Source organism: Rhipicephalus microplus, chromosome X (assembly GCF_043290135.1).
Source record: "Rhipicephalus microplus isolate Deutch F79 chromosome X, USDA_Rmic, whole genome shotgun sequence".
Classification (NCBI taxonomy): domain Eukaryota; kingdom Metazoa; phylum Arthropoda; class Arachnida; order Ixodida; family Ixodidae; genus Rhipicephalus; species Rhipicephalus microplus.
The window spans coordinates 340585675-340610287 of NC_134710.1; the positions used below are offsets into that span (position 1 = coordinate 340585675).

General features: G+C 42.6%; 1 protein-coding gene across 1 annotated transcript in view; it reads right to left on the reverse strand.

The window, feature by feature from the left end:
- The window catches only part of LOC119161205 (26S proteasome non-ATPase regulatory subunit 5), a 45718-nt gene that overhangs the window by 8596 nt on the left and 12509 nt on the right, over positions 1-24613 (reverse strand). The window contains exons 4-6 of the mRNA XM_037413570.2: positions 16807-17059; positions 11693-11881; positions 9379-9488 (exon numbers count right to left, since the gene is read on the reverse strand). Of these exons, the coding sequence (XP_037269467.1) occupies positions 9379-9488; positions 11693-11881; positions 16807-17059 (552 nt within the window). The remainder of the gene's footprint in view (positions 1-9378; positions 9489-11692; positions 11882-16806; positions 17060-24613) is intronic.

The window sequence follows — 24613 nt, forward strand, 5'->3', positions numbered from 1 at the left end:
TAGACGCGTGCGGAACAAACCGAACAACAACACACATTTATTTAACTGCTTTTAGAATGACGATATCATCAGCTAAATCACTATAACATCAATTGTGATCCACATGCTAAACAACCTTACATAATATTACACAACACTCAACAACATGACAAACAAGGCGGTGTCACTAACGCTTGACTCATCACAATGGCCCCCAGCAGACGGCCCGCGGTGCCGTGCATTGGGGTCCCACTGCAAGAGACAACAGTTTGCGCCAAACGGCACCAGTCTAACCATAATGATGATAGCAGTGATCAATGCTCGCAAACACAACACCATCTACCGCCCAATAATCGTGACCCCGAAATACTCTTTCTGTGCGAGACATGTGCGCCAGGCGGTGCAAACAACTTTACAAGGTACGTCAGGATTCATACAATTTGTAACAGTGTTTCGCATATGTGCAAAAAAAAAGCGGTGCAATGTTTTTATGTCATATATCATTATTAGTATGCATATATGGTTCGTTTGGTTGTCATACTGAGATATCCGAGCAAACGGTATTCAAGCAGACGACACACTCGCCGCTCCCTGCCACCGCCGCCGCTGGTTTCCGCCAGTTCACGCATGCGCTCATTAGCGCAGCTGTACAGGTGGCGCTACGCGCTGTGATAGGTGCCGAGAGAGAAGGAAGCATGTGCGAAAGCAGGAAGAGGAGCAGAGGAAGAAAGCAAAGGAATGAGTTAGACCACCACGTGCGCGTTGCACAATGTGTCCTGTGCCAAAGCGTGGGGCGATGGCGGAGTTGGCGCTCCTCTCTTATCTTACTCCGTGATCTTAAAACATGAAATGTGAAAGGAATAAGGCAGTCACTGAAGACATTTCTGAGCTTATCTATATCCAACATAGCATTTAAGCGGCACAAGAGTTATCGCGTGCGGATACAAACAGTAAAACGTACTATCGTGAACAATGTGAGATGGAACACCGTATTCATAATTATTCAACAAGTACTCGCCTCTGATCGGGCTGTAAAACCACACTGCAGAGGTGTTACAGTATTCAGCTACGTATACATGAATATTTGATTTTAATTGACCAGTCGCACTGTACAAAGAATTGAACCATTGTAAACATGTTCAAAGAAGAAGTAATGGGACTAAGATTCACTTGCAAGGTGCCTTGGTGTGATAATTTGCAGTTTCTTGATAAATTCTTACTGCGGAGCATGTTTGTTGGCAGTAAAGTGTCCGTACAGCAAAGACGGCTTTCAATTTCGCATCAGCGCATTTGGGTATTATTAAAGAACTGTACTGTCATGCTTATGCATGGCATTAAAAAAATTAACTTGTGCACATCACCTCAGCAGTAGGTTCTAGCTGAAAATCGATTGCCCCAAGAACGTCGAATTTTTCGCGCATCATTGCATCAATTTCCGAAAAGCTCATTTTCATTGCGAAGAAAGATTAATACGAACATCCTCCATCCATGAATAATGAAACTAGAAATACTGCACTTATTCAATATATGCATAAGAAATCATGCGGCCTGAAAAATGTAGCGAAGGTGGTGTTTTCCGTACAAAATAAGCTTCGTCGCATTTGTCTCATAGTCCACAATAGTTTGGAGGAGTCGGAGGCGTTCCAGCTGTTTTGTCAATGATGTAAGAGTAGTTAACTGAATTCCTCTTTCTTGGGTTCACATGCACATTGGCCAGACCGGTCGATGTATTAAATTAATATTCACGCATCAGATAGAATCCAAACTCCCTGAATAGAGCAGTCTCATGTTACCTCACATAGCCAGTCATGCAAGTGTAATCCCACCTTCAAAAGCACAGCAATTTTGTACCATCACCCCAATCAGACAATCCGACGAACCTCGGGGAGCATATCATATCATAAAAGAGGGACATGGCACTTAAAAAAACCTTTATTTATTAATTTTCATTAAACTTGGTAACTTCAGAGTATATTTATGTGCTGATTTCATATGTGCTATTATTTTTCTTGCATAATATAGTTTTTAAAACACAAGATATTTCATGTACCTTTTGAGGAACAACTATTTTTTCAGAGAGAGTTAGAGATCTAATCAGCATATATCACAATCAGTCTTGGGCAGCAACTTGCTATGTGTTACCAGTAACTAGTTACTCTTTTCAGTATCTTCTAACTAGTTACTTAAAGGTTAAAGGAACTTGTGTACGTGTGTACATAGCATATTTACGCTGCGCGATGAAATATTCTGTACAGATCTGAATCTGTTGATGTAAAGGGAAATGACGGCTGCACGCTTGCAAACAACGGAAGACATCTTGCCGCAACGCTATCGTTTCAGCAAGCAGAGCGATAAAATCTACGAAAAAAAAACTAGAACATTACACGTTTTTGCGTGTATTTATGTTTTGTAGCACATATACGCAGCGGACAAGCTGTTATTATGTGAGTAGGTATAGTCTCGTCCCAGGTGCATTTTCGATTTAGACCAAGTGAAAATTTTTCAACAATGATTAGCTTGCCCTCGCAGATTGCACAATAAAACCTCTATACAATTGGAGTACTTCATTGCTATAAAAAGTCACGGTGCAACTGTAATCTCAAGCAAGGTTGCGAGAAAGTCTGCCTGAGAAATAAAGCGTATAAATCGTGTTGCCAACGTGCAGCATAACTTGCAAAAAAATTACTTATTGCGTATCGGAAGCGTGATTGAATGCACGCAGTAAACTAAAAAAATTTCACTAAAAGCCATCACTGCGTCAGGGCTGCTTAACGTATAGAACATAAAAATCATTCCGATACAGGAATTCAGTCACAAACATCGACAGTGGGAAATTATTCGCTGAGCAAAGTAAGCAAAGCCAAAATGTAAATATGAATGTACGAAAACATGCTGCGTGTACTTCTCATTCCTCGTAAGCGGAGCCGTCCTTTAATTGATTGTGAAATGCACTTCGCCCCGACGAGCGATACGCCATCTACCCTCAACAGAGATTAATGACTAACGGTGTCTTCTCCGATCGGGGGGGGGGGGGTCATCGCAAAGATTCGTTCATTGAAGGCTATAGATTGTTGCAAGCGTTGTACCCCACAAAACATCCGATCACCTGATTTACGAGCTCCTAACGCCGAAATTGAAAGCACGTTTTCAAGTTCTTTTCAAGGGTAAGAAAAGTCTTTTTCGTTTTTCACATAAAATGAATGTGCATAAAGTACAAGAGAATCTTTCATAAATTTTTATAAACTTTATGTAGCTCAAAAGAACATCTATTCGAATATATTTTGCCACATAAGAAAAGGAAAATGTAGAAAATCAGCGGGCTATATTCTAAAGCTCTTGTTGTACACCAATGCTATTAGGGCACAACGGTAGGCAAAACCAGATGTCATCAAGGGCCTGTGTTTGTAAACAGTGAAAGGGTTTATAGTCCATAAAATGGTGTGACGAGTGGCTGTTGCTCCAAACGGTCACTGTGTACCTGTAGTGTACTCTATTTTACTGCAATTACTATACTTTTACTCTCTTCACAAGCATATGCATGGAGGGAGAGGAGAGTCTCATGATTTTGACATACATATACACAATGTGCTCAAACTACCGCCGATAGTCACGCCACAGAGAAAAGCTGATGCCTGCATCCCCCCCCCCTCCCCAATTGGGTCGGTGTGAACCCCCCTAAAAAAAAATTCTGGCTACACCCCTGCTGTAACTGTAACACTATTACTTCTTACAGGTAACACGCCCATGACTAATCACAATAATCTGGGATTGGAACTGTGTACAATGCAATGAAAATGGGTGCTATATACCCATTAGAAGACTCATGTCATGTTGAACATTCGTTAGTGATTCCCCAGCATGAAATTGACACACTCACGAATGTTCAACATACCATACCAGAACATATGTTTTTGTTGCACTGCACACAGTTCTGATTCCAGATTATTGTGATTTACTGATTTACTCTGTAACTCTGTTTATAAATAAAGTTGTTCCCCAAAAGGTACATAAAACATCTTGTGTTTTAAAAGCTACAAATTACACTAGAAAAATAATAGCACATATGAATCAATACACAAATATACATACCTTCACCGAGTTTCATCAAAATTGATTAAGGAATAAAAAGTTTTTTTCAAGAGCTGTGTCCCCCTCTAGCGTATACTCACAGAACGGACTAAATCCATCTTTTTCGTGGCAGATGGCGCATTACATCAGCCCACATCACAGATTTATGCCATCCGTGCCGCGTCCGCAGACTTCGTGGATGGAAAATGCCAAGTTGTTTTTTGCATTTGGATTCACACAAACTAACAGAGCAAATTAAGCCGAGGGTGCCATTATAGGTCTGGCAACTTTTTTCTTGCTTGTTTTTTCGCACAACCACTTAAACTTGCTAGCACTCACGCTACCACAAACATCTTAGGCTATGTTCCAGCAACAGAGACATTCGCTCAGCCTAACAGCTCTGAGAAAACGAGCACTTTCGGAAACGGTGCCAAATTGTCACGAATACGTTACTGGCAAATCTTTCGGACACAAACTTAAAAGCAAATCAAGCATTAGTTTGGGACTAACAGCCCACACAATGCACGACGAAGACAGATTTGAAGCGGGCAGCTCTCGTTTCAGTGAGCGCCGCCATGTTTTTTTCTATTCCAGCATGTCCATCTACTCGATTAGCCCAACGTCTGGATGCGCTTCACAGCCAGACAAGTGACGAAATGATTACTCTTCCACGGAGCCGTCCGTCATGTGGATACTTGCTTAAGAACACTGCACTCTGTGAAAGTCAATTTTCTCTATCATTACAAGACAAGAAATTAAACTAAATTATTCGACTGTAAACGCGCCTTCTGGTTGTTTGCCTTTTCGTGCCTCTTTATGACATGCGTGACACACCATTTTTAGTATAGTATACATTTTTTTTTCAAATGTGCAATAAACATTTTGAATGAGTGCTTGTAGTGTGTATTCTTTCATTGTTCTGCTTCCTTCTATTCTGACCTGTAGTAACGGTACCAGCGAAGGCTGATAGGCATTTATCGATTGTTACCAGTGGTGCTAGGGATGCTCGTGCTGTCTAATAATTGCATCTTTTTTTACTAAATGCCGACTAACTATACTTTCTGGCATGCTCTTTTAATATCAAAACCTCACATTCTACTCATCGACAGTGTTATTGTACATTGATTCCAAAAGCATACACGACTGCTTTTGCACTTCATAGGCAACTGAATTGTATCTTTATTTATGTCATTTGAGTCGTAGTGTACTGGCACACAAATAATCAAAAAAGGGCGATGTTTTTGGGCTGCTCAGTTGGTTCAACAGTGGGACAGATCGAAATCGTAAAGAAGCCGTCTCAGCTAAAGACCGAAGTTTGTAATGGAATTAAGCAGTAAATTGTTGCACCTTCCTATATCACTTTAGCTGGCCCAGCGAAAGCAGAAAACTACAGCTTGAGGCCTGTGCGCTTGTCTCGCCAGCTGCTGCAGTGTATAAACTTTTCCCACGAGCACTTGCACACCCCGATGGTCACGCTTGCGTGCTTCAAAAAGGTTTAGTATTTGTAAACTCTGGTCATTCGACAACTTGTAAATGAGGTTCTAACAAGAAAGCACTAAATGATTCATTGAGTGAACGGCATCTGCAACATTGAAAAGGCAGCTGAATTCCCACAGGCCATGACACCACACATGGCTAGACGGCGCAGAGCAGGGGAAAAAAAATAACATTAAGTGCTGGGGTTGATGTCCCAAAACCATATGATTATGAAGGACGCTGTAGTGAGGAGCTCCAGAAATTTCAAACACCTGGGGTTCTCTAATATGCACCTAAATCTAGGTACACGGGCCTCAAGCATTTGCACCTCCATGGAAAATGCGACCACCACAGCCGGGTTTTGATGTTTAGCAACCTTTGGGTCAGTTGTCGAGCACAATTATAGATAGACCACTGTGGTGGGTCAAGACCACGAAAAAGGGACCATTTGCTGGCATATTAGGTATTGCGTGATGAGAGAGGGTACTGCTGCTGCTATAGCCAGTCATCCTTGCTCTTGCCAACCTGTGTTATCTGGGCGTCTCTTATCTACACAAGCTATCGCTTGCATGCTTACTTCACCTTGGGAATAGCTATAAAGAAAATTGACACACACATAAAAAAAAAAAACGCCAAGCCTGCGCGAAACGCGCAGCACAGCACAGAGCAAAAGCTGGAAGAGCGACCTTTCAGAGCCTTTTTCTAAACACTCTTTGGGTAACTGCTACAAGCAAACTTGCAGGTTACCCACTACACCATAAATAATTATAATTTTTGTGCAGTAGGCCAATATTCCCTATGCTATGCTTCGTCATTCTTTGAAGAAGCGTGGTATCACTACACACTTGCAAGAAATTTCATGCAAATTTTTTTGTGCAGTGGCTGATGAAGAAATTATGCTGAAGTGGGTATGCGCCACAGTTAAGGGGAGATGCAGGTTGAAAAACGAGTTTTCTAAAAAATTAGATTTTTTTTTTCTCCCGTTTTGATAACGTTAGTACCTCTACTGTTCTGAAAGAAAAAAAAAATCTGTAAGGACTCAACAGGAAATTTAAAGAGCTCAAGGTAGCTGTTAAAAGAACCAAAAGTGTGCAGTCTCTGAGCACCTTATCGCTGATAATGCGCCGCCGCTTGCCATTGTCGATCACATGAGGCGAAGATCCGAGCCTCACTCTTCAAATAACAACGGTTTCCTGCGCTGCTGCAGTGCGAGAAATCATAAAAAGAAGCACGCTTTTGCCACGTTTTTCGAGCACGGCGACTGCCTTTTAAACCACTCGGTATGGATTGGGGAGCACCATTGGCCGCTGCGCACCTGTATGTGCTGTGAAGCCTACTTGCAGGATCCATGTCTCGTCTAGCAGCACAGCTGAACAACCCTTTTCTTGTGTGTTCATCTCCATTATGGATGAAGAAAGCCATAGCTCGTGCGATAGCTACGCAGTTAATGTGAAAGCTGTTGTGGCAATGCGCTCTGTAGCAATGGGCCACGAGCAGCTGGTCTGATTTGCGGCGATTTTTGGCTTCCAAAAGCCAATGCATCAAAGTCATCCACAACCATCAGCCAGAAAGTCCATGATGCAGCAATGGATGTCATCTGCGCCAATCTTGCGAGGTCGAGGGAGCTCACAGTGAGGGAAGTTAGTGGGGACGACATTGCCGTTATGTATGACAGTATGTGGCACGAACGCGGCCAAAAGAGCCACAACGGCATCGGCACTGTTGTGTTCCTCGACACTGGAGTTCGTTTAGATTTCGTGTTGAACTTCTGCCTAGCTTGCAGTTGGCACAAGACTGCCAGATGGAGCGGAAGAAGTTTGGCAGATGTTTCATGGCTCCGTCTGTGAGCGAAATGTCTTTGAGGAGTCAGCTCGTACTAGACGTGAGAGGTAAGCTTGTGGTGGTGGTGCATTTTAGTGGCAGTGGCCTTTACAAGAAGCATTGTTCTTTTTGCTGTGCAAATTTCATCTCATTTAACGACATCTTTCATAAATAAAAATTCAGTTTTAACTTTAAAACTCATTTTTTTCAAAACACAGAATTCGCCATTTTTTCAATGTTCCCCTCCTTTTTCGGGTACTTCTGGTGCTCGGATCTGCATGAAATTTTGCCAAAAACTTTTCCAATGTACGACTATATATAATTATCTAGTTTAAATATAAATATTTTTATTATATCATAAAAATTCTACATAAACCTTTACTAGGGTAGGAGAAATATGAACTTTTTCAACTCTATTATTTTTCACGCCTATTAGTACATATTTTGTATGCACTTTCTGATTAGTTATTTACATTCTACACTTAATTTGAAACATTATCAGCTATCAAAAAAATTATGGAAGTTTAGTGACGAAAAGAGGGGGGGGGGGGGGGGGGCGGTGGCAAAAGGCTTAAATTAAGGTATTCACTTTGTCATGTTGCAGGGCTAATAGTCTGCAACTTGCAAGAAAACTATACTTGAAATCAGCATAAAAAGTTCTACACAAGTTTCAGTGCTCTAGGGTGAATATTAAAAAAAAAAGTGTCTTCAAGTAGCATCTCCCCTTAATAGATGAACAAGAAGAAGCTTTTGTAATGGGTTGGAGCATTAGACGACCGACTCGATGCACAATTTGCATTGTGTGATGCCTGGTTAATCCTTTGCTCTTCTAAAACGGTTTATTACTCATACTAATGTGATTCCTTTCCCACAATTAAGCCTGCCTAGGGCAAGTTTGCAACACAGTTTCAAGCACCGGCGTGTCTCTGTGGTAGAATACTGGGCTGGCACGCACGGTACCCAAGTCCAAATCACACTGCGTCTTTGGTGTTTTTATTTACTATAGTTTTTTTTTTTTCTTATTTTGGGCGACAGTGGTTACGGACACCGGCGACAGACGACTATGGCGCATGGGACACTATTGTGATCTCATAACAGCTTTTGCTGTAAAAAGATTAACTTCATTGAAAAGTAATAGCAGTAGCAAGTTTCAAACATACAACTCCACACCTGCACCAATGGGTGGACACTGCTCCAAGCCAATATCATGAGCCAGATTGATCAATTAAAGTTTTTCAAAAAATAAAAAAATAGAGTGAGAGAGCGCAGGGCACATCGACTTTTACAGAAGTCTTCACAACCTCATCCATGACATGGCACATTACGATGGCTCACAGGCACAGATACAAAAAAAAATGCGATCAGACCACAGGAAGCATGGCATGGAAGCACCTCCGATTATAGATCAACACAACAGCTATAAACAGAATTGGATCTCGGAGGCCTTACGTTTGCTGGCTTCTCGTTAGAGGTACCATATCTTGAAGGCCATGCTTTTGCTCACGGTACCCTGAAAATCATCACAGCTCTTGCACTAGTTCGCTGTGCAACCACAATGCAGAAAACAGAGGTGGTTCGGTATAAAGCTGCTAGGCAGCATTGGATGGGCTTTAATCAGCCCAGTTTGTGTGGACACTGTGCATGATTGACGTGCAGAGCAGCAAGGGGGATGGCTTTGCAAGAATGGCATAGAAAATGAAATTAGCAGTGAAATCTGAAAGGGCGCTTGTTTGGAATTTTATGGTATACCATTCAAACTGCAGCTCTGGCTATAGAAGGAGTGAGCATGGCTTCTCTTTGGGGTCAGCCACATATCTGCATGCACCATGAAACACAAATGCCAGCTGTTAACTCCTTTCATGCTGTGTGATGGCAGGTGCAACAAATTTTGTGTAGTGAGTGCCATAGGCAGTGAAACCTTATCAGAATTATAAACAGACACAGGGCATTAACTGGGAACATCCTAACTGACATTTTCATTAAACCTTAGCTCCTTCAGAATCTTTCCTTTCTTTGTGCAGAAGAGCGGCTTACTTGAACATGCAGGACATTGGCCAGGGCACCAAGGTATCGGGCTTTGAAGTCAACCTTTCCGCTGTGGAGGTTCTGCCTTAATGTTTTTAAATAGCGGCTCATCCGATCTCCTGAAATAAATACACAATGAGCAGCTTGAATCACATAAGTGCTTAAGTTGCTTCAGTATTTCACAGCTTCTTAAAGGCCAACTCTGGTGATTTTTTTCTGTCAATGAAATTCAATGAAAGAATAAACCCGTCAAGAAGATGAAAGAAAAAGGAGAGAAGTGGCACACACAAATGAATTACACGCAATGATCTCCTTCGTCTCTTGTCTTCTTGACTGGTTTATTCTTTCAGCAATATGCGCCGAGTGGCCCCAATTTGACCTTATCGCTATCTCAATAAAATCCACTAAGTATGTTCCTTAGCACATTTCTGTCTTTTATGCAATGTTACAGACTTGAAAGATGTGCAAATTGCTCCCAAATGAATTTTACTGATTGCCTCGAATTGCCAAGGTGGCTTTTCACAATTACCAGCCACGGTGCATGTGATGTGAGCCTGGGCAAAGAGACAAGCGACGAAAGTGCCGATACCTGTATTCGAGGATGCAGCATACTAGCCACTGCAGCCTCAAAAAGGCAGTCATTGTATTTGGACTGCTCCACACTGGTGTCTTTGATAGTAAAAGCTTTAAAACCAGCACATTTAGATTAATGCCACTGCTGAAAATTTACACGAGCAATTAAGCAGAATACCTTTGATTACATTATGTACTTGCCTAGTTTTTGAACTGAATTCATTAGCATAAAACAATTCACAAAAATATTAGTTATAGAAATCCATCGAATCACTAGCCTGAGGCTACTTCGGACTCTTTGAAAAAATATATCAAATAGCAATGCAATAAGCATACATACAAAATATTTTACTGGCATAAGACTTCGAAAATTAATTATAATATATGCATGCACAGAGCATGAAAATTAATCACTCCCCACCTATATATCTCTTGAATAGCCTGCTTGTCCAGGCCATTTGTGGATATGGTAATTAGGCAAAACGCTAATGCTCAGCAGCTTGCAGACAAACTTAACTCTCTTACACTGTTATGGAAAGAATGCATAAGCTTGCAAAACAGCGGTTATAGTCACGGTTGGACGACTGATGAAGTTTATTGCAAGCGAAGCACAAGCCATTATTGCACCATCTTAGTGCACATAAACATACCACAAAGAGTTTCTGAACGGTAAACCAGCGCTGCTAGAAAACTCTCTTCAACCAGCCATGGCACAAATGGTGCACCATGGGCATGTTTCGGCTGAGCGTGTGCTCTTCACAACTTTCACATATTTTATCATCCGCTTGCTCGCTCACCAGACCAACAAGCCTTGCACAACTTCCAACTTTTGCCCACTAATATGTCCTGCAAGAATAGTACTGCTTTGTTTTTACCAACTGTGGTCTAGCATGCACACCCATTTCCTTTCTAAAGGCTGGTGCAATTGAGGAATGGTAGTGGGAGCCAAGAGGCCACATGGAGTGGGAACACCATTGCCCCTTCTCTAAGAACACTTCCAGTCCTGCCACACCACCATAATCATCATTTTCCTACTCGCAGGAAAGAGTACTCGTCCGCTGCGAGTGAAATAACTCTTGCAAGGAAGTGAGACAGGAGGAGATAAAGAAGGCAAGCAGACAGAGATATGCTCTCTCTTGAACCAGTGGTAACCAATGATCCCCCTCAGGACTTCCAAGCCACCGATTAACATAGAGTGTACTGTCCTTCCACACAATGCTTATGTGCTATTGCTCGCATAGCAATACAGCGTTGTTTGTTGACCTAGCTTGTCGCCTTGACTGCACGTAACCGTCATAGCTGCCATTACTCACGCTATGCGAAAGGGACGTTAACATGTGCATGGTACGACTGTGTGTGGCTGGAAGCACAGCTGCAACAGCCCATAGAGCACCAGGCCGTGCGTAGAGCAAACGCCTTCAATACATAGCTTTTTGCAGTATAGTGTGACAGTTGAACTATGCTAGAATTCCACACTAGTTTGAAGAAAGCAAAGTATTGTGACTACAGCATGCATGAAGACAAAAAATAAATAACAACATGCATGGCAGTAATTTTAGCCTTCTGCCAGGTATCTTTAACAACTGCTCACTGCATCAGTAAATAAAGCTTCACAATGTGTGCCGTTTTTTTTTTCTTTTTTTGTTTTTAGGTTCATTCATCAAATATTCAAGCTGGCCTTGAGGGTCACGCACAGTCAAAATATTGCATAAATGCACCATGTTTAAATTCCCACATTTAAAGAACCTACCGTGTGACTGAAGGACACGTTTTCCTTGTACGGTGGAGCAGATTATGCCTACTGTTTCAGCAGCAACCACTTGGAACGCTGGATCATCACTCTGAACACTATCAAAGATAAATCCCAAAACTTGAGGGTAATCAAGCAGCAACCGCTGTGGACTAGTCACACCCATGCTGCCAAAAAACTTGAGTACTCCTGAAATGACATTACAGCACTGTTAGAACATGCTAATGTGCCACCCTTTCAATTTTTTTCTACCTGCTTCAAGTTTCGAAAATGTTGTTATTAGTCGGGGTTTTATGGTGCAAATGCAACCGAGGCTATACCGTGCCAGTCACAAGGAAAAATATTAAAATGGTTAAGTACTAAATCGTTAGCGTTACACAATTTACAAATTTACATGATATGCCAGTTTTTTTTAATGAATATCTTGCATGGGGTATGAGTGAGTCCTCTTCTAAGATTAGACTGGGGTGCAAGGGTATGCGGTGTTTGTATAAATCACCAAAACTTTTCCACCTTTGTGTTACAATATAGAGGCATGTGATTACGATATGTATGACTGTTAACTAGAGTGGTGCAAATAGTAAAAGCTTAGATGCAAAGAGAATTCGAATATTATAGTGTGAGTGCGAAATGAATTTTTTTCAAATGTTACTAGGATATTTTTTCAAATGCTTGAAAGAGAAATTGTACAAAAGAAAATTGGAGAGGATTCCCAAGTATATTTTTATGAGAGAGCAACATGACTGTCTCTTTTGGCTAGGTTGATGAAGCACTGGCAGAATGATGTTTCATTGTTGTCCAAATTAAGAATGAGTTAAGGAGGCAGACTCATCTTAGACATTTTTTTGTTTATTTCTTCAATGATCTTGATCAAACTGCACAGGCTTATGCAATTTTTTATGCTGATTTAAAATATGTAATTACTTTTCCTGTAATGCACCTTGTTCCTGAGATAACTTAAGTTCGCCCCCTATTGTTTAAGGCTGCCATAAAAAAGAAGTACTTAATTAAAAGTGATATTTAAAATATGACAACATAGACTAATCACTAGAAATTGAAAGTATGCAAGAGCTTTTTTTGTTTTTTGGCATTTCTCAGTTATTTAACAATAAAATGAACTTTCTATTTAAAAGCAGTTGGAATTGTTTTACAATTTTGATGAGTAATTAATTAAAATGCATTTACTCCTGCTCCCATGCTTGCAATCTATACACGAACGGATTTCTATCACAAAAATAATTATTGTTATACCTGCCCTAGCTGCAGAGATACTAAGGCCTCAAAATCGAAGTCTAAATTTACTTTTTTGAGAAAAATGGAAAAAACTGAAAACACACAGCTTCAAAAAACACCAATCACAATGTGCATGTTTTGTGATGCTCATAAAAACACTCATAAATTGGTAGTAGAGCTTTGGACACAGCTACTGGCAAGTTATAAAGAAGCCTTGAAGTAGGCTCCCATTTTTTTGCAGGTTCTGCACTGTCCTAGAACCAAGAATCTGGACAGTCAGAATGACATTACAAAATTACCACTTCCTGAAGGGTGAAAATTTGCCGAGAGATGGAAAAATACTTGCAGAAACCAAATATGTCAATATTGTAAAATGAATATTTTTGTCGCTTTTCGACTCCGAAGACTAGTCTGCCCCCTTAAAGGGCCACTCACCAGGTTTGACAATTTTTAGCTGACAAGCGCAATGCGTAGATGAGGCGTTCACGATCACGTCTGCCAAAATTTGCAACGCTACGTGCTGCGGAAATGGGTCAAATTTCAAGATGAACGCTGCTCCCGCTTCCTTTAGCGAGCGTGCACCCAGAGAATGAGGGCATGGCGTGCGGGTATGAATGGCCCTACATACACGGCAGTCACGTTGGTCCTCTACGTAGACGACTATATTCTGACGTTGTCAACAGTGGAATGTGAAATGGCAAAAATTATTTAACACGACATGCGTAGTTTATGCATTTCTTGCTTGAAGAGATTAATAAATCTTTAGATAAATAATGAGATGCAATAAGGGAATGTGAGCGTTATTTTTGTTTCATTTTTTTTTCCCCCGTGAACTGCAATGAGATGTGGAGCCGATGTACCGGCGTTTCGCATGCGTTCGTGTCCTCGCGGTCAGCACATCAAGCAGACAACAGCCGTAAAACGCTCCTCTGCGTTCGCGCACTCATTGTGCTCATCCATTCTATCGCATCTTAAGTCAGCGTTTCCAGACCATCCCACAGAAACAGGCAGTAAACCTCAAAACAACGATGGTAAAAAAAAACGCTGCTCGCGTGCACGGGGTTGGGCTTGTTCGGGCACGTCACGCGCACGTGACCTCTTGGTGGAATGCTGGAGAGGGTATGGAAGAGATTTCGCTTGCGAAGGCTACGCGGAGGAGCAGCAAGGGTTTGAAGCTCGTCTCCTCTCATCCTCATTTTGTGCCGCTTTAAAAAAAAAACTGTTTTTTCAGCTCGTAGTTAACCGATTCAAAAAATTTTTGTAGCAAAACGTTCCTCATCAGAGACCCAACAATTTCCACGGTCTAACTAAAATTTGGTAAGGGACCTGCTGAGTGGCCTTTTAATGCAGAGTACGAACTGTATTTATGTAGACGATTTGGTGTAACTAAAGTGTTGCCCAAACTTCAGATCCAAAACGGCATTGAGCCCCAACCTTTTCTACATCTATGGTCTTCGTGTTGGAACCAGTGCTTTCTGGAGTCAATACATTTGAGACTGTAGCAGAGCCTGACAAAGAGCTCTGCTGCAATACGAGAGTGTGATGGGGTGAAGCATATTCAAAATCTGAAGGGGCCATTGCCAGTTTGACATTGACTGTGTTTTGTCTTCGGGAAGTACGAATAGTAAAATTTCGGTGCAAATCGAATCAAACAGCAAGCACTATTGAATAAATATTTAAAATTTCCCATATTTTCACACCCATACTGTTTACTGTTCCTGCCATTTTTCACAGGTTACTTGTTTCCTTCCAAGAAGACAGTTATGTGTCACATGCCTGTGTTCTATTAAAGGGGCCCTGAAACACTTTTTCAAGTAACCATGGAATGGATTCACTAAAAGAGCTTATTACCTCACGGATTAAACACCGCAAAAATTTTAAGAATCCGTCAAGTACAAGCAAAGTTAGAAAAGTTTGATGCACTCCGACGAAAGCGCTGGAAGCTAAGCAGGGAGAGATGACAAGGGCAAAGAAAATACGTCAAATGCGCCTTGTGATCTTGAGCACTTTTTCCTTTTTTGTCCTTCAAATGTGCGACTTTCTCAGTGTGATCACGCGCGCATGTGTGGACAAGTCGCGGCTTCCCGCGACGATCTCTGTAACGACTGAGCGCGCCACGTTTAAGTCAACCAATGGCTAATAAATGGCTTTCTACGAGTGATTTTTGAGCATTTTTTTTTTTGTAGCTGACTGACAATTTATTGTGAATGCCAGGCTGTGTGCTGCGCTATAATATTTGGCAACCAATCGGCAGCATTTTCTGACCATGCTCAGCAAGTGTTGCAGGGCTCCTTTTTAAGAGTTATCATAATATAACCTCAATAAAATGTTCTAGATGATGAGATGTTTTCTGTTCACTAATTAAGAGATTAACTAGATGCATCTAGTTCATTATTTTCACGGGTTCCCCACTGCTCTTGCCATTTTGATAACAAAGCCACACAAACTATTCACTGGCTATCTCCCACAGAAATTTTTACCTTTTTAACTGGTTTCTTTGCTGCTTAAGAAGAGCATTCATAAGTCTATTCATTGGATGTTATCCTTGTGTGGCTAGGTACCTAGGAGAAGCAGATAGTCATAACCTAGCTATATGTAGCCACTCTGTTTAAAATATTGCCAAGTGAAAATTCATATTGCCACGTTCCATTTCCCAAGTTTTGTTATCGTCCCAAAACACTACACAATTCTCAGAGCAAACTGCGCCTGCAGTTTTTGAGAAGCTTCCGGACTGTAGTAGATTATTTTGATAAGATCACGCCTACACTGCGAACTGTACAGATTATTCTGGAACCTACCACCGCCAGCAATAACACTAGAACATTCGACGGCAAGAGTATAAATGCAGACCTGCTTCGCCGCTTGTCAGTAGTTGATCGACGGCCGACGCTCCGTTCGCCGCTATCAGTCCAAGACTGCTACTGTAGTCCGACTTTCCGTTTACTGAGCACAGGTTCGCCCAAATAAACAATTTATTATTCGACTGGCAGTGTGCTCCATTCGTCCCCGTCACGACCCCGTGACAATATTCCGATTTAAAATGCAGACCGTTTAATGGTTGGTCTACACTCAAACATCGATGTAAAGAAACCATATATAACAATATATAGGTTAAAATGAAGTAAATGAAGTACATTTTTGCCATAATACAGTGTTAGGAATATTTCTTTATAATAAATTTTTGGATATAATGAACCTATTATCGTGTGAGACACAACTCTGTTATGCTGAGGTTTGAGTGTATATCACGAATTTTCTGTGTTGGCTAATGACGATTTCTTGCACTGCTTCCAATAAGGAATACAACTTCGGCACTGAAAATGAAGATAACCTGGGGAAAATCAATATACTAAATGCGGTTTCCCCATCACGATTCCTCTATCCATGTGGTTTTATGTTTCACAACCATCTGTGTGAAATTCAGAGTACTCTTTGCATTTTTCCTGGAGGGCATAAAATTCTTGTTAAATTAAAAATCTCTATCAAATTGTGCCACGGAGGCAATCTTAGTGGTTTCTTAGCGATACAGAGTATTTCACCATAAATACCAGAGCAGAAAAACAGAGCACTGAGCTCGTTAATATGTAGTCATATTAAAAGACAGGACATGCAAACATGGACATAAAGCCAAGACCCCACAAACACTCAGTGGCGGAAAAGAAGGAAGGCAGAAAAACTTATCTGTGCATGCCTTTGCAAGAGGGAACAATTATCAATCCAGCATTTGTGGTGTCTTGACTTCTCTCTTGTGTCCGTGTGTGCACACCTTGTCTTATAAAAGAAATACCATACATACGACAACGTTCTTCAAACTGTAGAATCAGTCTTAAAGAAAATGCCACACCACACAGCCATGTTGCAACATTCAAACTAACACAAACCTGGGCCCAGAAAGTTGCCAAGGGGATCAGAACCAATGTTTAGAGCCTTCTGACGAAGCTTGGATATGATGCCAGTTCGCTCAAGATAATCCAAGCCATGGTTACAGGACACAAGGTCAGTCAGCACTTCTAATGCATTCAACTGAACTAAGACATCATTCTTGTCCATTTCCTTCACCAGCCTCTCCAAATAGCCGTTCTCCGAAAGCCGTTCAAGGTTTTCAGGAGAAGCCCGCGCCACTTCCACGAAGACCTGCATAAAGTATAAAATAATATAAGGCAAAGCATTAATAATAATAATAATAATAATAATAATAATGGTTGGTTAGTTGGTAAGGTTCAATGCGTCAAAGCACCCAGGCTATGAGAAACACACTGTAGTGGATATCATAGAGCAGCGCATGGCTCAGCATTTATAATTAATTCTCAAAGACAGCTAGAAATCTCCCTTTTCTCCCTACAAATTATGCTGTACACCGAAATTACTGCACCATATACCCAAGTCCATAGCCATTGGCTGAATCATAGTTACAGTGGTCATCGCGAAATGTTACTACATACATCCCCCCCACTACCACCCACACCCCACACACAATCACACTGAAAGTTGCCACTCAATTGAAGAAAAAAAAAAAAATGTGCTCACATGGGTGCAACAGCTGAAATACAACCTGCCCAAAAACATTCAACCCAAACTTAATCAAGGCACAAGAGAAAGCCGAGCTAGAACTCTGCTCAAGGCCTACAGTACAGACAGACAGACAGCATTAGATTTCAGGAGGTTGACTGGAGGCGACTTCAAACCAGAACATTTCCCAAACCGGTGCACCTAAATCGCATCTACCTTGAACTATACCCAGATGACTCGTGTAAGCTAAGTATGATGAGACAACCCACCACTCTAGAGCATATTTTATGGGAATGCACACAGATACAGGATGCCAATGCAGTCTCCCCAGAACAGCATGGGGGGAACGGTGGAGAGCCGCGCCGATCAGCTCAGATCGGGCAGATCAAATATGGGCCATCTAGCGAGCACGGGAGGCGGCTGAGAGACAGGGTCTTTCCACTGCCCCTAGTGCGGCTTAGACACATGCCTCAACCTGATGGTTTGAATAAGTTTGTTCATTCACTCACTCAATTTTTGGAGCAGCAAAATGCTACTTTTGAAGCACTAAATTCCAAATTTGGAGCAGGTTACGGGAAAACAACACGCATTTTTCATCATGAAATACTAAATTTGGAGCAGTTTAAAATAGAAAGCTTATGTTTAGATAAAAAAATGTGTATAAACCATTCAACATCACCTAAATCAAGCAATGCAAGCAGAGCACTGCTATTTCAATGAAAGTAGCATTTTTAACCACCCGGCTGGGCAAACAATGATAAAGTCAATATTAACATTTGCTGCTGCTGTCAACTCATTTGACAGACTCTGCGAATTTAAATATCAATATGCCAAGCTCATGACCTTGAAATTTGGGAGATTTGTAAAACCAAGCAGTAGGGGTGGGAAAAAAACTGGCACACAATTCAGCTTTTTTTTAGGGAAGCAGCAATGCCATACACTGCTTCAAATGATTGCCATTAGCTTGTTTAGGCGTCCATGATTATACTGGTACTGAGAATTGTGCGGCTTGCAAACGCATGAGTAACTGAGGAAAACGTGCAGTGTTCCACTAGCGCTAACAGCCCCTTTTAAATCTCAATACGTTTTTCCGCAGGGCAATGTTGTACTGCGGCAAAGGAGGCCCAAGCATTATTAGAACCAAAGCCAAGAAATTTTCTAAGCGCTACACCCCCAACCCACTTACCTCCCTTGCAAGGCGCGTTTGACAAGGTAAAATAACAATGGCGTACCCCTGTTGGCCCAGCGACGGTACCAGATATTTATCGCCAGGACCATGGCAGGGATGATGCAACTTCAAGACAAAAATAAATGTTTTATGTGCCACTGCTAAGGAAACCGACGTGGTCGCTGGCAACGTCAGCATTCGCAGCACGTCGAGCTTGTTTGTGCTAAGAAAACACAGCATACGCTTCCAGCTTTAGTTCTTAACAAGCCATAGCCTCGTTTTCAGGCTAGGAAACTTATGTTTCCTGTGAAGCGTTGGTGGCTACAGCAACGCATTCTTGTCTTAAAGTTCCGTCGTCCCGCCGATAGGTATTAGCTGCAGTCAGCGGACCGATGGGCGCGCAGCATCGGTACTTTATCCGGTCGATCGCGTCTCCTGAGCGTAGGATGGGTGCCTAGAGTATTTTAAGTATATTCTAAGCACTATATAATAGTTCAGGTCTGTGCGTTTTGACTGATGGCGCAAGCTGCAGGTAGCCGATGTGGCCTGCATTTCTCGTTGAAATCAGTGCACCTGAAAAAAATTTTGAGCCTGGCTGGGCATTTTGGTGCAGCGTGGCACAATTTCAGCAAATTTCACGGGTTCGGCGCAGCTTGGTGCAACAATCGGGAATCGTATCAAACTGACACAATTGACGAAGCTGTTGCACCCCTGTGCTCAGGGTCATGACATGCACCGACAAAGAGACACACCTCTTTGCCCCCTCCACGTGTAGCTTGCAATGCGCCCACTTGTATGAAAGGAGAGGAAAAAACGCTTGAAGCGTGCAACCATAGCCTCCTATATACTTTCTGTGCCCGCTCGATCCCCGCGCTTTCCATTCTATTGCACCGTCGCGTCTAGTTCAAGACGAGCCGACAGGGGGCGCCGGCAGCCCTGGGGAGTGCAGACGACGCGTAGTCTTTCTGCTTACTCAGTGAGCATCCCACAAAGCATAAATATCTTCGACGCAAATGTAAAAATGCACTATTATATTCATCCTGGACAACTTTACCATCATCAGCAAGCATTACCGTGAGTAGAAATGCATCATACAAGCGTATGAATGCGGATTGCGTATAACGTTGTCTGTGCACGCGCTGCGTCGTGTTCACGATAAACTGATGCGATAAACTCATACTTGTCCCCAAGGATATTAGTCCCCGGTACCCTAGAGCTTCATAGGTGAATCCACAATACTTGTAGCTGCCTCGCCGCTTTAAAAAGATATAAGAAAGCGACATATGACAGCACCACATGACGGCTCCTTACTTTTGCGGCATTACGTTGTGAAGCACAACGCTGCGGGTTGGTTTCGCAGCCTCAAAGTCGCATTTTGACGAATATGAAATGCACATATGCTGCGTACGTGTGCGCTAAAACATGGCCTTTTTCTCGCCGGCAGGTTTCTTGCCAGCGCGCAGTCTTGACGGCCACGGTGAAGAGTCGCATCTGATCAAAATTAATCCATAGTCCTATATTACGGCATGTCTCGCATCTTCATTGCGGTTTTGCAGTAAAACCCGAAACTCAAGTGACAACGCTTGTTACTTTGTTCTGGACATCAACTTTTATTTTGTTGGTATTCTGCGAAGATGCATATGGTGCATAGGAAATTCCTAACATCAAGGAAAGAAAAATAGTACAGTCAGTCAAGCAGCCGCAAAAACACAATTCACAGTTTTAGAACTTTTCTCGACAAGGGCTTGTGGTGAAGTGCCTTCCTCACATCGTGTTTGTCAGTCACGCCCAGGGCGTAGTTCGTGAACACAGGCTTGCAAAATTTCGTGCAAACAAGCTCCAGAAACTGCTGCAAGCGGTGCTCAATGCAAACATGCTTAAAAACTTCACTGTTTGCCATAGCAGAAACAGCATTGCTGACTGTTTCCTGCAGAGGCCTTGGTATTGCTCTGCGCTTGCTTAAGATGAGTTCAGTGTACTTTTTTAGCGCGTACAAAACATGAACAAGCTCACTTGAGGGGTACAGTAGCCCACCTCTGTCTTGGTGCCTAATCAGACTGTCAATGGGGGCTGAGGACGCTGGCTTTGTGACAACTGAAATGCAGGAGCTTCAAGCAATCTTTTCTTGTATGACACGGGCCACGAAGCCTCCCACCATAGCAAGTGCTGCTGTGTCCACAGTCGGAAGCAAGCTTGCGGGACTTCTTAGGAGGTCTTCAAGAAGCTTTCTAGCTTCTACTGGAAACTGACTTGCTTGAACTTCTTTCTGTTTGCTTGTAACTTTAAGTGCATCTGAGCCATGGCTTGATGAATCCACTACGTTACTGGTCTTTGAAGCAGAAATTAGGCCAGTTTTTAAGGCCTTTTCAACACCAGACAAAACAGACCGAACGTCAGTCTGATCATTACTTCCTGCTAACCTTCTTATCCATCCGAAAAAGGATTCAATCGGTCAGACGAGAATTTCCTCGTCAGCACAAACTTGAAGGAGACTACATCTAGTAGGTATTTGGTGCACTCAACATTAGACATCGTAGTCAGCATAAGTGCATGATACGTTTCCTTAGTGAGGAACTGCTTTGGCTGGCAGTCACGTCTCAAATCTTCAAGGTATTCGAGGAAAGATGACATGAGCCACACAAGGCGCTCATAAGAAGCAGACTCGTACTGCTTGCAGTCTGGCATATTCTTGTGTATGTGTTGGACACAGTTACTCACGTCCATTAAGACAAACCATCGATGCACTGTGTCCATGAACTCAATTGTTGGGCCTGCATCAGCAAAGGTGATGTCAGACGTGTGTCCAGCTTGCTCCTGCAACAGTTTCAACGCTGCTGTAACTGCCGGAGAGAAAAGCTGAACACCTTTGTGGACGTTCATGGCTTCAATACTTGATGGAAATACATGCTTCCGTGTGAGGAATCGTACAGGTTTGATTACACTCCCCTGTTGCATCTTGTACAGGCTCTTCACATGAGAGGATGTAACTTCACTGTTTTTTCCCATGTCTCGGGCCAGGAACTGCGACCTAATATTCTTTATCAGATGGCATTGATCAAAGGCGATGATCAACTTTCGGTCGGGATCTTCGGGATGCTTTATAGAATGCTGCAGTTTGCCACTGCAAAGCATTTCCAAAGCAAGGACATTAATTTTGTGATTGTCCGTCACGATGCGCATTACAATGAAGCCAGCTGTCTCCACTTCTTTTAGCACATATTTCATCAGCATGAACAGTTGCTGTCCAGTGCAGTTCTTGGTGAAAAAATACCCCACGGGTATTCGAATGCGCACAGAGAGCCCTGACAAAATAAAACACAACAGTGAATTTGCTAGGACTGGTTCCCCTTTTGTTGGTGTTCCACAATCCTTACCCAAGTCCACCTCTCCAACGAAGGCATCTCTCTGCTTGTTGTATTGCAGGCGTTGCCGTATTCTCATTTCGTCAACAACCAGAGAACACACTTTCGCTTGCTGGGGGCTCAGATTTTCTAGTTCCGCTTTCACCCGCTCTTTCACGAGACTTGTAAATCCCACTTCGCCAGTAGTCACGCCCAGAAACCTCTGTAACGTGGCCCTGCTTGGAAGCTTCAAGAGATTTTCCCTTCTTATAAATTCATAGGCCTTTGTTGACAAATTTCTCAACACAATGCAATTACGAACAGTAACCTCGGAGTAAGTAGGTCTGATTTTGGCGAAATCGTTCACCTGGTCAACGAGGATGCAGGCCCCTACGTGCTTTTCTCGCGCAGCTTCAACTACCTTGGCAAAAGCAGTCAAATTGCAATCTTCTTTTAATTGCTTCAGTTCTTCTTTATATTTGTCAATTGTTTGACGAAGCCGTTGTATTTGCGTCTTTAAATCGCGCTCCTTTCGTCTGAATTTCTGACGTTCTAAAACAGAAATACTACTGCGAACATCTACCTGGGTGGCTTCGTGCTTTGAGGTAGGTTCAGAAGGAGCATCCACCTCAACTTGTAGTGGTACGGTGAAGCACGGAACTTCTGCGAGACCCGGAGAGCTAAAACTTGAGGTAAGTCCATCCGCAGGCACGGTGTCTTCATCGGCTCCAACAAAAAGGCCTGTTGCAGTCCCTGTCTCGAGAGGCCGCGCAGCAGCGTTGTCAGTAGCAAGCGCTCGTTTCCTCGCAGCCGCATCACTCCGCGGTTTCTTCGGCTTCGGCTGCATGTACTCCGGGTAGTCGTCGAACACGCTGGGAGTTGCACTCCTCTTGAGTTTTCGAGTTTTACATCCTTCTTTGTAGTCCATCAGGAGAAAATGTCGGCTGCACACAACGGAGTAGCGTGATGTCGTGTTCGGCATCCAGTCTTTCCTAGCGATGGCTTTCAACCAGGCTGCCCTCGCTTCACTGTCCCTAGGAATTTCATGAAACGAAATCCCCGGTACCTTACGTTTCGCATCAGATTTGCACTTTGGAACACAGCAGTAGGCCATGGAATCATGAGAACACGCACAAGTTCTTCAATCGCGGGAACACAACGCGCACATCGACTGGGGCCTGCGGCGATCCAAGGCGAAATGACTTCACGCTCCCCAGGGCTGGTGGCGCCATCTCTTGGGGAACGGCGTCAGCCGGTGGGAGAGCGCGGACGGAGGCTCTGCCTCCTTCGAGCGGGCACAGAAAATATAGGAGGCTATGGTGCAACGAACCCCTGTAGCTCCGCTCGTACTTGATGCATTCTAAAAATCTTTCCAGTACGTGGTTCATGAAGAGACATACGCTAATGGTGAGACTCTTCCATTAAAACTCGGAAAAGTGTTGCAGGGCCCTTTTAACATGCACTGAAGTCATGCAGCAGACGGGCCTCCACCATTTCACTTTCGTCAAAAGGAAAGTGCCATGGCCACTATCAAACCTGCTTCTTTTAGATGAGCAGTCGAGCACCTTAACCACTTGGCCACTGCAGTGGCTGTTAATAATATTTACAACAGCTGAATTTTATTCACTTTTGGCATTATTCAAAGACTGATGTCCACCTAGGGAAGAAAAAAAAAGAATATGGGGTTTTACACGCCAGAGTCATGATACAATTATGAGGCACATTGTAGTAGGAAAGTCAGTTTACTTTTGAATATCTGGGGTTTCTTTACTAGTACCTAAATCTAAGCGCACTAGTCAATTTACAATTCAGTCTCGTCTAAACCAATCCTACAACCCAGTGACTTTTAAATTGCAATATTCACTGTGAAAAGGGGGGAAGGGGGAAAGAAAAAAAGGGTTCTTTTATTAATTCACAGGCTTTTTTTATAATGGAAAACAATGATCACGCAGTTAGTACGCAGTTAAAGTAACACAGACAGGCGTCACTTTAACATGCACACATCTGCCTCATTGACATCTCGATAATTAGAGGAGTACTTTCTGAGTTATAAATATAATAATGACAAATAATTATTGTCATTAAGGAAAAAATCAGTAGTGGCTACTACAGCGTACTGGGAACAATATGCACTAGGGGCTAGTTCGCGTAACACCGTTCCTTTTTTTTTTTTTAATCGTGCTGCGTGATATCTGGGAGCCTCTGTATATACAGTGTGCACCATAATCTCTGCCACAAATTTTATCGGTCACTGTGCCTCAAACATTCAAAAGTTTTCCGTTTGTTTGTTTGTTTGTTTTTTTTTTTTGCTACAATTCTTTCGCTTTGTGTTTCAAGCTTCACATTAGTTTGTGAATAATGAAGAATATTGCATGCCCTAGACCAGTGATTCTCAGCCACGGATGTGTCGGGGACCCCTTGTAGACTGGTGGAAAGGATGGGGGACCCCTTGCAGAAAGAGGAAGGGGGTACGTAGGTAAATGAACACAACTGGAGCATGAAACAGTTACCTTGTATTGCTACCAAAAACATCAAACAAATGTGCCACATGACTTCATTTTGGACAGTTCATCAATACGTGACGCAGTCGCGTCTAAGTAAAGTTTAAGCGCGACTTTTCTAAAAAAAGCGGGTGAGGGTTTCCCGGATCATAGAAATGGCTTCGTGAAC